Source organism: Bidens hawaiensis, unplaced genomic scaffold (assembly GCF_021521415.1).
Source record: "Bidens hawaiensis isolate Kalapana, Puna unplaced genomic scaffold, B.hawaiensis_p1.1 tig00046258_1, whole genome shotgun sequence".
Taxonomy (NCBI): Eukaryota; Viridiplantae; Streptophyta; class Magnoliopsida; order Asterales; family Asteraceae; genus Bidens; species Bidens hawaiensis.
The window spans coordinates 133,283-146,876 of NW_027505979.1; the positions used below are offsets into that span (position 1 = coordinate 133,283).

The 13,594-nt window shown below is 40.8% G+C and overlaps 1 protein-coding gene across 1 annotated transcript; it reads left to right on the forward strand.

Moving 5' to 3' along the window:
- Nucleotides 1-939: 939 nt before the first annotated feature.
- Nucleotides 940-2,982, forward strand: LOC143616221 (alpha-dioxygenase PIOX-like). The gene is made up of 5 exons (XM_077089112.1): nucleotides 940-1,071; nucleotides 1,165-1,301; nucleotides 2,330-2,516; nucleotides 2,600-2,745; nucleotides 2,961-2,982. The coding sequence occupies exons 1-5, from the start codon at nucleotides 940-942 to the stop codon at nucleotides 2,980-2,982; spliced, it is 624 nt and encodes a 207-aa protein (XP_076945227.1).
- Nucleotides 2,983-13,594: the final 10,612 nt, after the last annotated feature.

Genomic DNA, 13,594 nt, shown 5'->3' on the forward strand with positions numbered 1-13,594 from the left:
TCGGTTCGCTTACAAACCTAGTCATTTGATAGTTACTTTGTGCAGATTATTCATGGACTTGATAGGTCAGGGATTAAGTGGCACCGTTTCCCAGTGTTCTTAGGGCTTGCCTACCTTTCTATACGTCGGCATCTACATTTCAAGCTTAGTTTGATGAAGGTTGGTAAAAATTCGGGAGGTGTTGGGTTTAATCCTGGTGACTTTCCCTATAGGACAGCCGATGGAAAGTATAACGATCCTTCTGATGAAGTTGCCGGCAGTGTAAACAGTTTTTTCGGCCGGAACATGCTGCCACTTGATCAAAGAAAAGGGGTATACAATCACAAAATCTTATAAACTGGTATTATTTTTAAAAACCTAAATATTAGCTATATAAAATATTTTGTATTCTATCATAGTGTGTTATGGGCATTCCCTTGTAGATCTATCATCCTCAATGATGTTTGCCAAATTCATTATAACGACAAAAAATATATTTCAAATATGAAATATGTCAACTTTCAATTTTTTATTGAAGAATATTCTCATTTATATTCTACCACTCAAGTGTGACATATGTCTAAATGTGGGTGTACATATGTGGACCTCTTATTTTTCCGGACGACTTTATATATATTAACAAAACTAGCAAAAGCTAGAAAAGAAAATTAGATGACTAAAAGATGGTTTTTAAACAAATCAGTCCAACCAACAATACTTTTACCATCTCTATTTATAATCCATAAAAAACAAATAATTAAGGAGAGAATCGAAAATTAGGTTGTTTCTTCTATCTTCACTGGAGAAGACAACTTCTTTCCGCGTCAGCCAAATGATCCACCACACAGAAAGAATAATCCCGTGAATCAAATTTTTCTTCTTGCTAGTAACCGGTAATGTGAACCTCTTGTTATTACTTATTAAAGTCTTGGTTTTTTATAGCTATTGAAGCCAAACCCTATGGAGGTGGCAACAAAGCTTATGGCACGCAAAGAGTTCATTGACACTGGAAAACAGTTAAACCTAATCGCGGTTTCATGGATACAATTCATGACTCATGACTGGATGGATCATCTTGAGTCAACAGAGCAGGTTTGATTAATTACTTTGCACCTTGCATGCATACAACTATATAGCTCCCATGAACTTTACAAACTAACACATGATCGATGATTTACGTCGCAGTTTGAGCTAAAGGCGTCGTATGAAAATGCTGTGTATCAATGCCCTCTTAATTCTTTCAAGTTTTACAAGACTAAAAAAGTTGATACTGGTTTAGATGATATCAAAGAGGGACATCTTAATATTAGTACGTCATGGTGGTACGAACAATTAACCTTTCATAAATTCATTAGGGCTAGCCCAATGGCCATTATAAACAGGTTATGGCTGTAGTCCCTCACTTGAATAAGACCCCATTTTTTAAAGGTAAATTGATTTTTATTAATTCAAACTAACGTCTTTTGGTCACTGCTCGTCCTAAATAACGAATTGGTTGTTGACAGTCCTAAATATTAACGTATTTGTTCCTAATGGTATGCGACTAATAGTATCCTAACACCGTTAGTTGCAGGTTGCCGGAAAACTCACATTTTTTTCCGAAAACTCAACAATTTCGCCCTAAAAATCTTGGTAACTTTGTATCGGACCTTTATGAACCTTTTTCTAGTAAAACCCCATTATTGAGGTCACCGGAACCCTTGGAACCATCGTCGGAATCGGTCGATGGTGCTCAAGTGGTGGTGGTTGGTTGGCGGTGAGTCAATTGGTCGTGGTGGCGGTGTTCGGGTGGTGATTTCCGGCAAAAATTGACTTTCCAGTTACCTAAAACTAACGGCGTTAGGATTCTGTTAGTCGCGGACCGTTAGGAACAAATTCGTTAAAGGTTGGGATCATAAGTAACCAATTCACTAGTTGGGACTGACGTTGACCAAAATGCAATAGTTGGGATTAATAAAAATCAATATACCTTTTTTAAAATATGTAAATACATATATGTTGTATATTGGGTTCACTCTGAGAGTATGCTCAGAGTGATAATTAAGACTCTCCTCTTGCTCTTGTAGGCGTATGCTCAAACTTCACAATTCCTGACTTTTATTCCATGTTTTATACATTCAATGAAATTGGATATCGAAAGAAAGCACGGACCAATTTTTTTTTTAAGGCCTCTAATTTTTTTCCGTTTTAGGCCACTAAAATGGTTGAGTCGACCCTTGTTTTCATCATTTGTTGCCCAAAACAACTCTTACTACATATAAGGAAATTGTCAGCTAATATTAACCAAACTTTGTAACTATCTTATTGACATTCATAAACTTGTTTTTCTTTTAAAATCGCTCAACTTTAGGGATGGAAGCGCAATATATGGAAGCAACTCTTCACAATTGCACGAAGTGAGAACGTACAAAGAAGGGAAACTTAAGATCACAAATGGGTTAGACACAACAGGCAAATTTCGCAATGGTTGGATCGGTGTATCAACATTGAAAGACCTTTTCATCCTTGAACACAATGCCATTTGTGACGCCTTAAAGGTACGTACATCTATACACACTCGTTTACTTGATAACTTGAACCTATCAGTTATTCTAAACTGGAAACTACTAGCTGTGATCAGAAAGAATATCCTGATCTGGATGACGAAAATCTATTCCGTCGTGCAAGGCTAGTAACTTCCGCGGTCATGGCCAAGATTCACACAATCGATTGGACTGTTGAACTTCTTAAAACCGACACCCTTCTTGCTGGAATGAGAGGCAACTGGTAAGTTGAAATTAATTGGTAGACTAGTGCATATCAACAAATCAATCAATTTTATTTTTAAGGTCAGTTAAGTCCATTTCAAATAAAAGGATTCAGTTACAATAAAGATATAGGCAGGTAAGCGGGCAAAAAGTTGCACCGCCACCCTTTTTTTCTTAGAAAGTGGAATTGAAGAATATTATTGATACAGTAATCTGTGTTTCTTATTTTTACAGTGGAGAAGGTAATACACTATAAATAGAAAAAGAACAATCCTATTCAAGGAAATACAATATAAGTAATAAAATGATGAGATCCACTTGATTTGCTCCAACGGTCTTGTGCTTCTAATTTCACAATCTTTTAAAAGGAAAAGATGTTGACCATGACCATATAATATTGTGTTTTTCTTTCTTTTTCTAACACTCCCCCTCAAGTTGAATAGTGAGATTTCTAATATTCAACTTGCCAATACAATTGCTAAAGATCCTTCCATTGACTGCTTTTGTTAATATATATGCTAATTGGTCTCCTGATCGGACGAACGGCAGTTCTATAATTCGTGCTTCGCGTTTTTCTTTGATGATATGTCTATCAACCTCCACATGTTTTGTACGATCATGTTGAACTGGATTTTCTGAAATTTGTATTGCAGCTTTGTTGTCACGCATGATCTTACTGGCTTCAGTTTGTGGAAACCCAATTTCGGTTAGAAGTTGACGTATCCATAGAACTTTTGTTACGCCCCGTGCAATTCCTCGAAATTCTGCTTCGGCACTAGATAAAGCTACCACATTTTGTTTTTTACTCTTCCACGTAACTAGATTTCCACTGACCAAGGTAAAGTATCCTGATGTTGATCTTCCATCATCTTTATCTCCAGCCCAATCTACATCAGTATATAACTCGACCTTTAGGTGTTTATTTGGTTGAAAGATAACACCATGGCCCGCTGTTCCTTTGAGATATCTAATAATCCTCCACACTTCTTCCATGTGAGTTAGTTGAGGTTGATGCATAAATTTGCTAACTACCCCTATTGCATATGCAATATCTAGACGAGTATGTGAGAGGTATATCAGTTTTCCTACCAAGCGTTGGTATGTTTCTTTGTTTGCCCATTCTCCTTCTTTTTCCATATGGAGTTTGTGATTGACCATTATTGGAGTGTCGGCTGGTTTGCAGTCAATCATTCATGTTTCAACTAGAAGGTCAAGTATATATTTTTTCTGACATATAAAAATACCTTGTTTAGATCTTAGTACTTCAATTCCAAGGAAATACTTTAGTCTTCCTAGGTCCTTCATTTCGAATTCTGTAAACAACTTTGTCTTCAACTTTTTCATTTCTTCCTCACCATTTCCTGTAATTATCATGTCATCAACATATATAATTAAGCAAGTAACAAGTTTACCTCTTTGTTTAAGGAAGAGTGTATGATCAGAGTTGCTCTGTCGAAACCCATATCCTTTCATTGCTAAAGTAAATCTGCCAAACCAAGCTCGAGGTGATTGCTTAAGCCCATAGAGGGATTTTTTCAACCGACATATTTCCTTTGCCTTGAAATTTCTTGTAAATCTGGGTGGAGGTTCCATATATACTTCTTCTTTTAGTTCTCCATGTAGAAAGGCATTCTTAACATCAAATTGATGAAGAGGCCATCCTTCGTTTGCAGCGATCGAAAAAAGTACTCTGATTATGTTAATCTTGGCTACAGGAGAGAATGCCTCTGAGTAGTCAATCCCGTATGTTTGGGTATAGCCTTTAGCTACTAATCGTGCTTTATATATTTCAATGGTTACATCTGGTTTATATTTGATCGTAAAGACCCATCGGCATCCTACTGGTTTCTTTCCTGGTGGACATTCACACATTTCCCATGTATCATTTCTCATCAATGCCTTCATTTCTATTTCCATCGCGTCCTTCCAGTTTTTTGATTCTAAAGCTTGTTCCACAGTGGTTGGAACTTGTTTTGCGTATAGGGAAGAATTAAAGGCTTTAGCTTATTCGGATAAATTCCCTTCAGCTATGTTTGCTATAGGGTATTTGGATGATCGGGACTGTTTTTCTAGCGAATATCATTTCGGTGGAACTCCTCTATTAGCTCTTTGTGGTAGAACATATCTTTCGGTCGTCTCTTCTTGTGCATTTTCTTCCTGAATTTCCTCATGCACTGTTTGTTCTATTGCAATCTCATGGTTATCAATATTTAAATTTTCATGAGATTCTATATCTTGTATGTCTTCAAGTGTTTGAGAATTACTTACCTCGGATGCCAGGTATGGAGGATCTTGGTTACATGGTACACTGATTGTTGGGCCAACAGGTTGTTGTGAAGTTTGTGGCTCATCGTAGGTACTGTGATTGAATTCTTCTGAAGATGAGACCCACTTTGGAGCCCATTTTAGCCAACTCAATGTGTTAAACTCTGTCTCCCCCTGACCATTGTCTTGGGATGTGTAGAAAAATTCGGTTTCTAAGAAGTCACAGTTCATGGTAGTATACATGTGACGCTTTTTGGGGCTATAGCATCTATATCCTTTTTGGTTAATACCATATGTAACACCCCGACCAATGGCGGATTATACATCGGGGCGCTACGAATTGTTTCATTACTCGTGACACTATTTGGGTGTCAATATTTGATAAATACATTTCATTGCTCATGCGCATAACACACCATAAAGTAACATAAATCACATATCATAACTCATAATATTCAAATACATAAATTTGTCTTGTTATATTTTAAACTAGGTCCAAAGTAAAAGAAAACATCCTACGTGTCCTCGAGTTTCCAAAAGCAGCTACAGCAAACCTGAACATGTGTTAAAATAAAACGTCAACACTTGCGTGTCGGTGAGAAATCAAGTTTAATAGATATAAATAGATAATAACAAAGCACTGCGCGCAACATGTGTATAACTGGTGTTCAACATAGGGTGTAAACAGATTGTGATCAAGCCTAAATAGATCATAGCTCATAGTTCACAGCGTGCTCCAAATCGAGCAAAAACAAATAATCATTCGTGTATGAGCAAACAAACCAAGAAAATCGTAACAATAGGTCTCCCGTGTTTATCTAATGGATCCATGAAAACTTCGGAATAGGCCGATCAAAGCGGTTAATGATCAACACATACAAATATACAACACTAGTAAACGTCCATAACACATGGGTTTTGCGCACATAATTTCATAAACAAGTTTAAAACTCAAGTTGTACGAACACATGAACATCCCAAAACGTTAAAAATAAAAGGGGATTAGGTACGAGATTACTCACTTGTAAAAGGTGCGTTGAAAGATAACGCAAGAACCAACTTTTAAACAAGCGAAAGTTAACCTATAAATAAGAGGTTATTGGTTTAACGATTGTTTTTATGGTTTTTATGTCTTGAATATATGTAAATTATATATTATATATTTACCGAGATTTCTGGGCAGAAAAGAAGAGAAGACGGATTGCAAGGAGGGGAGTGGAGGCGTCGCTGAGGATCTTCGGCTGAGAGTAAGGGAGAAAGATTTTGGGGAGTGTTTAAGTGTTTGAGTGTAGTGTTTAATTATCCAAGAAATTAGTTTTATTTATAGGAAAACCCTAGGGAACACATCCCTTGAATTGGGGAAAAAGATCTTATCAAATCAAAGCAAAATATATCAAAAGCAAGAGATATGGTGGCAGCTGCAGGGGATGGAGAAGGCTGACAGGTTACTGTTCATAGCATGGGAGGGGTCAGTCAAAGTACTGTTCAAGACATGGAAAAGAAGATTTTAAAAGATTATGCCAGTTACTTTTTCTAACAACCAAGAGGGTTGGTAAGCAAGCTCGCCGAAAGTGACTTTTCGGACAGATGTCGGATCTGGCCTACTGTGCCCATACCTTGGCAGGTATAGCACAGAAGATAAGATATTTCAAAAGCATACAGGCTGGCTTAAACTGGAGAAAAGACTTAAGTGTCTAGCGCGAGAAGGCTTGAGTGCGCGAGGGCGAAGGCAGACAGAACAATCCTTAGCGCGCCGCGGGAAGAACTACAATCCTTAGCGCGCCGCGGGAAGAACTACAATCCTTAGCGCGCCGCGGGAAGAACTACAATCCTTAGCGCGCCGCGGGAAGAACTACAATCCTTTGCGCGCCGCGGGAACAGTTCGCCTCGCGTAACACAGGAACAGCTGGTCTTCACGCAGGCTTCCTTGTAAGGAGTCTGGCGCGTGGAGCTGCGCAGACATCCTTAGGCGGGAAGAACCAAAGGACAAGCAAAGAGTTAAGAGAAAAAGGGGCGGGACGGCGGAAGGGAATTATTATTATTATCATTATTATTATTAGTAATATATATATATATATATATATATATATATATATATTTGATAAATTTATAAAGATTATAATCAAATTTTAAATCTTAAAATCGGATCCGAAAATGGGTACCTGGGTCGGGTCGGATTTGGGCAGTTGTCACAGTCTTCCATACTTTAAGAAATTTCGTCCCGAAATTTATCTCGAAGTAAGATGCGCAGAGAAAATGTGCGGGTATTTGATCTTCAATTGATCTTCCCTTTCCCAAGTGAACTCGGCTCCGCGCTTGGACTCCCAGCGAACTTTGACAATAGGGATGCGACTGCGCTTGGTTTGCTTCACCTCGCGATCCATAATCTCAACAGGCTTCTCAACGAAATGCATAGACTCATCAACTTGAACTTCATCAAGTGGTATGTGGAGGTTTTCGTCAGCTAAACATTTCTTGAGATTGGATACATGGAACGTTGGATGCACATTGCTGAGCGCGGGCGGCAGGTCCAGTTTGTAGGCAACCTTTCCCACTCTCGCAAGAATCTTGAACGGACCAACATAACGAGGTGCAAGCTTACCTTTCTTCCCAAAGCGGACAACACCCTTCCAGGGCGACACTTTGAGGAGAACAAGATCACCAACTAGAAATTCGAGAGGCTTCCGCCTGCGATCTGCGTAACTCTTCTGTCGGCTTCTGGCAGTCAACAGATGATCACGGATCTTAGCGATTTTATCGGTTGTCTCTTGAACTAGTTCGGGTCCTGTGATTTGAACTTCACCCACTTCGTTCCAACAAATCGGTGAGCGGCACTTTCGACCGTAAAGTGCTTCAAATGGGGCCATACCGATGCTGGAATGATAGCTGTTATTATAAGAGAACTCGATCAGAGGTAGGTGTGAATCCCAATTACCTCCAAAATCAAGAACACAAGATCGAAGCATATCCTCAAGGGTTTGGATGGTTCGCTCAGACTGTCCGTCAGTCTGAGGATGATATGCAGTACTCATGTCCAAACGAGTTCCTAACGCAGATTGGAGAGATTTCCAAAAGCGAGATATAAAACGGCCATCGCGATCGGATATTATGCTCAAGGGAGTACCATGACGGCAGACAATTTCTTTGACATATAGATGCGCAAGTTGTTCAACACGGTAGGTTTCACGAATGGGCAGAAAGTGGGCAGACTTGGTCAATCGATCCACTATTACCCAAATGCTATCATGTTTGCTTGCGGTCGAGGGTAACTTGGTGATAAAGTCCATTGCTATACTTTCCCATTTCCACGTAGGAATTTCTGGTTGTTCGAGCAAACCAGATGGGCGTTGATGTTCAGCTTTTACCTTAGAACAAGTTAGGCATTTAGCTACGAACACAGCAATATCCTTTTTCATACCGGGCCACCAATAAGTAAGGCGCAAATCTTTGTACATTTTGTCAGCGCCAGGATGAATGGAATACCGAGTTTTGTGCGCTTCACTCAGTATGTCAGTGCGAAGAATCTCATCATTGGGAATCCAGATGCGATTGAGATAACAGAGAGTTCTATTCAGGTTAGGGACTAGATGCGCTTCCGCACCACACGCTAACTCGGCGCGTAGGTTGCCTTTGCTGATCGATGCGCGCTGCGCGTCGCGAATGCGCGATTCAAGATTGCTTTGGATCGGCGCGAAGTGAAGCTGCGTGCGCGGCAAAATACAGTTGAGTTGACTGGGTTTGCGGCTGAGCGCATCGGCTACCACATTAGCCTTTCCAGGGTGATATCGGATCTCACAATCGTAATCGCTGATGAGTTCGTTCCATCGGCGTTGTCTCATGTTAAGTTTCTTTTGATCAAAAATGTGCTGAAGGCTTTTATGGTCGGTGTAAATGATGCACTTAGTACCATAGAGGTAGTGTCTCCAGATTTTTAAGGCAAATACAACTGCGCCAAGTTCGAGGTCGTGAGTCGTATAATTCTTTTCATGAATTTTGAGTTGCCTTGACGCGTAAGCGATAACCTTGCCTCGTTGCATAAGTACACAACCGAGACCTTGGTTGGAGGCATCACAATAAACGACAAGGTCGTCTGTACCCTCTGGTAACGTTAGAACAGGAGCTTCGCACAACTTTCGCTTGAGCGTTTGAAAGGCTTCTTCTTGCTTCGAGCCCCAAATATACGGTTTGCCTTTGTGCGTTAATGCTGTTAAAGGCAAGGCGATTTTTGAGAAGTTCGAAATGAATCGCCGGTAGTAACCAGCTAAGCCCAAAAAGGAACGGATTTCGGTAGGAGTGGTCGGTGTAATCCAGTGCTTGATTGCTTCAATTTTGGATGGGTCGACATGAATACCCATCTTGTTTACAACATGACCAAGAAACTGTACTTCGTTAGACCAAAACTCACACTTGGAGAGTTTGGCATAGAGTTGTTCGGTTCGAAGCTTTTGCAACACCAACAGAAGATGTTGTTCATGCTCGGCCTTGGTTTTGGAATATACCAGAACGTCATCGATAAACACGATCACGAATTGGTCCAAGAAAGGCCTACACACCCGGTTCATTAGATCCATGAAGACAGCGGGTGCGTTGGTTAAACCGAAGGGCATGACCAAGAATTCAAAATGACCGTAGCGGGTTCGAAAGGCAGTTTTGGGAATATCTTCATCGCGGATACGCAACTGGTGATAGCCAGAACGGAGATCGATTTTGGAGAAACAAGAGGCACCTTGGAGTTGGTCAAAGAGGTCGTCAATACGCGGTAAGGGGTACCGGTTCTTAATGGTGAGCTTGTTCAGCTCGCGGTAATCGATACACATGCGAAACGAACCGTCTTTCTTTTTAACGAACAAAACCGGAGCACCCCACGGCGAAGAGCTAGGGCGAATGAATCCTTTATCGGTCAACTCTTGAAGTTGACTTGCTAATTCTTGCATTTCAGCGGGTGCAAGTCGATAAGGAGATTTGGCTACGGGGAATGCACCAGGAACAAGATCAACACGAAACTCGACTTCCCGAGCGGGAGGTAAACCAGAAAGATCTTCGGGAAAGACTTCAGGAAGGTCACGCACGATGGGGATTTCATGAAGTTTCTTCTTTCCTTCATCGGGTTTGACCACATGAGCTAAGAACGCGACACATTTCATTCGTAAAAGTCTTCGGGCTTCAGTGCATGACATAAGTTTAAGACCGTTAGATGGTTTCTCGCCGTAGATATGAAGATCTTGACCATTTTCCCGAGGAATGCGAATCAATTTCTTGGCGCAGATTACTTCGGCACGATTTTGCGAGAGCCAGTCCATACCAATAATAACATCAAAACTTCCAAGAGGCATGGGAATGAGGTTGATTAGAAAATCGTGTTCATTAAGGTTAAGCGTGCAATCTTTGATCACGGAGTTTATTATAATTGTTTCACCGTTAGCCATTTCAACTGTAAAGTTTCCGTTTAAGTTTATTCGCGGTCGCACAAGTTTTTGTTCAAATGCGCGAGAAATAAAACTCCTATCGGCGCCAGTATCAAAAAGTATAGATGCATATTGTCCGTTAAGTAAAAATGTACCATTAACCACGTCATTATTCGCTTGCGCTTGGTGCGCGGTTATATTAAAAGCTCGTCCGCGCGCCACTTGATTTGAAATTTGGTTAACCGGATTAGCTTGCGTAATTTGTACTTGCAGTCTCGGGCACGCGTTCCGGAAATGACTGGGGTCACCGCAGTTATAGCACGACCTGGGTCGTGGATTATGGTATGTTGATTGTGGGTTTTGCGGGTAGGTTGGTGGTGTTTGCGCGATTGGGTTGGCGGGAAGGACTCTACAGTACTCAGCAGTGTGACCAATACGGCCACATCGGTTGCATTGTCGACACGGGGCTTGAGTTGGGTGATGAAGTTTACAGGTTGGGCAAAAGGGTTGGTTTCCTGTGTAAGGTTTCTTAGTTGACGGGGCAGGGAGCGCGGAATTGGTTAAGGCATAGTTATGGACTACAGGGGGTGTTGGGTAGGTTGACAGTGGGTTAGGAGCGTGTACTGGAGGTTGGTAGGCGGGTTGCTGGACAATGAGCGGGTTGGTAAGCGCGTAGGCTTGATGATTGGGTTTGCGCCTGCGTTTGAGGTTGTTATGGTTTGAGGGTTCTGGCTTGGTTTCTGTTGGTTCTGGGACAGTCTTGGTGAGTTTGGTCTTCTCGGCTCCCCGCAGGAACAGGGTTCCTGCCCTGACATGGTTGTCGCTGAGCACAGCGGCCAACTCGATGGCGTCAGAGAGGGTTACTGGGTTCCTGGCCCATACAGAATCTTGAATTTCCATGGGGAGACCCCCAAGAAACTTTTCGATGGCGCGGCGGGAAGGGGTAACTAGGTGCGGGACAAGCAAACTTAGTTCGTGAAAGCGCGTAGCGTACTCGCGCACTTCGCCACTGTACTGTTTCAAGTTCCAAAATTCCTCCTCAAGGCGCTTTACTTCGTTGGGAGGGCAGAATTCTCGAGTCAAAAGATCCTTGAATTCTTCCCAGAGCATGCTAGAAGCAGCCTCTGCGCCACGCGCGTGAGCTACTCCATTCCACCATGTAAGCGCCCTTGATTCCAGGACACTTGAGGCGTATAAGATTCGTCGGTCTGGAGGGCAATGGGTATGGAGGAAAGTGTTCTCAATTTTCTCGAGCCATTGGAGCATTACGGTGGCTCCTTCGAGCCCTGTGAATTTCGGAGGGTTACCCACATTAAAGGACTTAATATTGTATCCGGAGGGGTTGGTATTATTTTGATTTAAGGCTTGGGCTATTGCGGCGGCCATTTCCTGGGAACGACGCTGCATACGTCTGCGCGAGGCTTCTCTCCTCTGATGACGGCGAGCTGATAGCGGAGGCATTCTATAAAAGTTTTAGTTTTTGTTAATGTCTTGGTATGGGAAATCGTTTTAGCGCAAAGTATATCATTGTAAAGCTTGTTTCGCGGAGTTAAATGCTATCAAATTTTGAAGTAAAATATGAATTTAAATGCAAACTTAATACAGGTGATGAATTCGAATTGAAAATCGACAATTCATGCATCACCATGACTTTTCAAATCTTCAATTTAAAATATACGAGTAAATGAGTATTGGAGGTTGATAATTCATGTATCACCATGACTTTTCAAATCTTCAATTTTAGAACATAAAGTTAATGGGGATTGAAAATCAACTATTCATGTATCACCATGACTTTTCGGATTTTCAATGTTAAGTCCCAACAACAAACGAATATGTAAGTAAGGAAACGAATTGAAATTTAACAATAAAAATCGAAAGATCGCGGATAAAACATGAAATCATGTGCTGCGTATGCGCAAGCATATTTTATAAATATCGAGTAATTAACAATTAGCGCGCAATCATGAGATTTTCTCACGCGCGAGAAGGGACTCTTAGGTATTCTAGGTCGTTACGTCTAACCACCTAGTCCTAAAGTCACGGAGCTCTGATACCAATCTGTAACAACCCGACCAATGGCGGATTATACATCGGGGCGCTACGAATTGTTTCATTACTCGTGACACTATTTGGGTGTCAATATTTGATAAATACATTTCATTGCGCATGCGCATAACACACCATAAAGTAACATAAATCACATATCATAACTCATAATATTCAAATACATAAATAATAACAAAGCACTGCGCGCAACATGTGTATAACTGGTGTTCAACATAGGGTGTAAACAGATTGTGATCAAGCCTAAATAGATCATAGCTCATAGTTCACAGCGTGCTCCAAATCGAGCAAAAACAAATAATCATTCGTGTATGAGCAAACAAACCAAGAAAATCGTAACAATAGGTCTCCCGTGTTTATCTAATGGATCCATGAAAACTTCGGAATAGGCCGATCAAAGCGGTTAATGATCAACACATACAAATATACAACACTAGTAAACGTCCATAACACATGGGTTTTGCGCACATAATTTCATAAACAAGTTTAAAACTCAAGTTGTACGAACACATGAACATCCCAAAACGTTAAAAATAAAAGGGGATTAGGTACGAGATTACTCACTTGTAAAAGGTGCGTTGAAAGATAACGCAAGAACCAACTTTTAAACAAGCGAAAGTTAACCTATAAATAAGAGGTTATTGGTTTAACGATTGTTTTTATGGTTTTTATGTCTTGAATATATGTAAATTATATATTATATATTTACCGAGATTTCTGGGCAGAAAAGAAGAGAAGACGGATTGCAAGGAGGGGAGTGGAGGCGTCGCTGAGGATCTTCGGCTGAGAGTAAGGGAGAAAGATTTTGGGGAGTGTTTAAGTGTTTGAGTGTAGTGTTTAATTATCCAAGAAATTAGTTTTATTTATAGGAAAACCCTAGGGAACACATCCCTTGAATTGGGGAAAAAGATCTTATCAAATCAAAGCAAAATATATCAAAAGCAAGAGATATGGTGGCAGCTGCAGGGGATGGAGAAGGCTGACAGGTTACTGTTCATAGCATGGGAGGGGTCAGTCAAAGTACTGTTCAAGACATGGAAAAGAAGATTTTAAAAGATTATGCCAGTTACTTTTTCTAACAACCAAGAGGGTTGGTAAGCAAGCTCGCCGAAAGTGACTTTTCGGACAGAT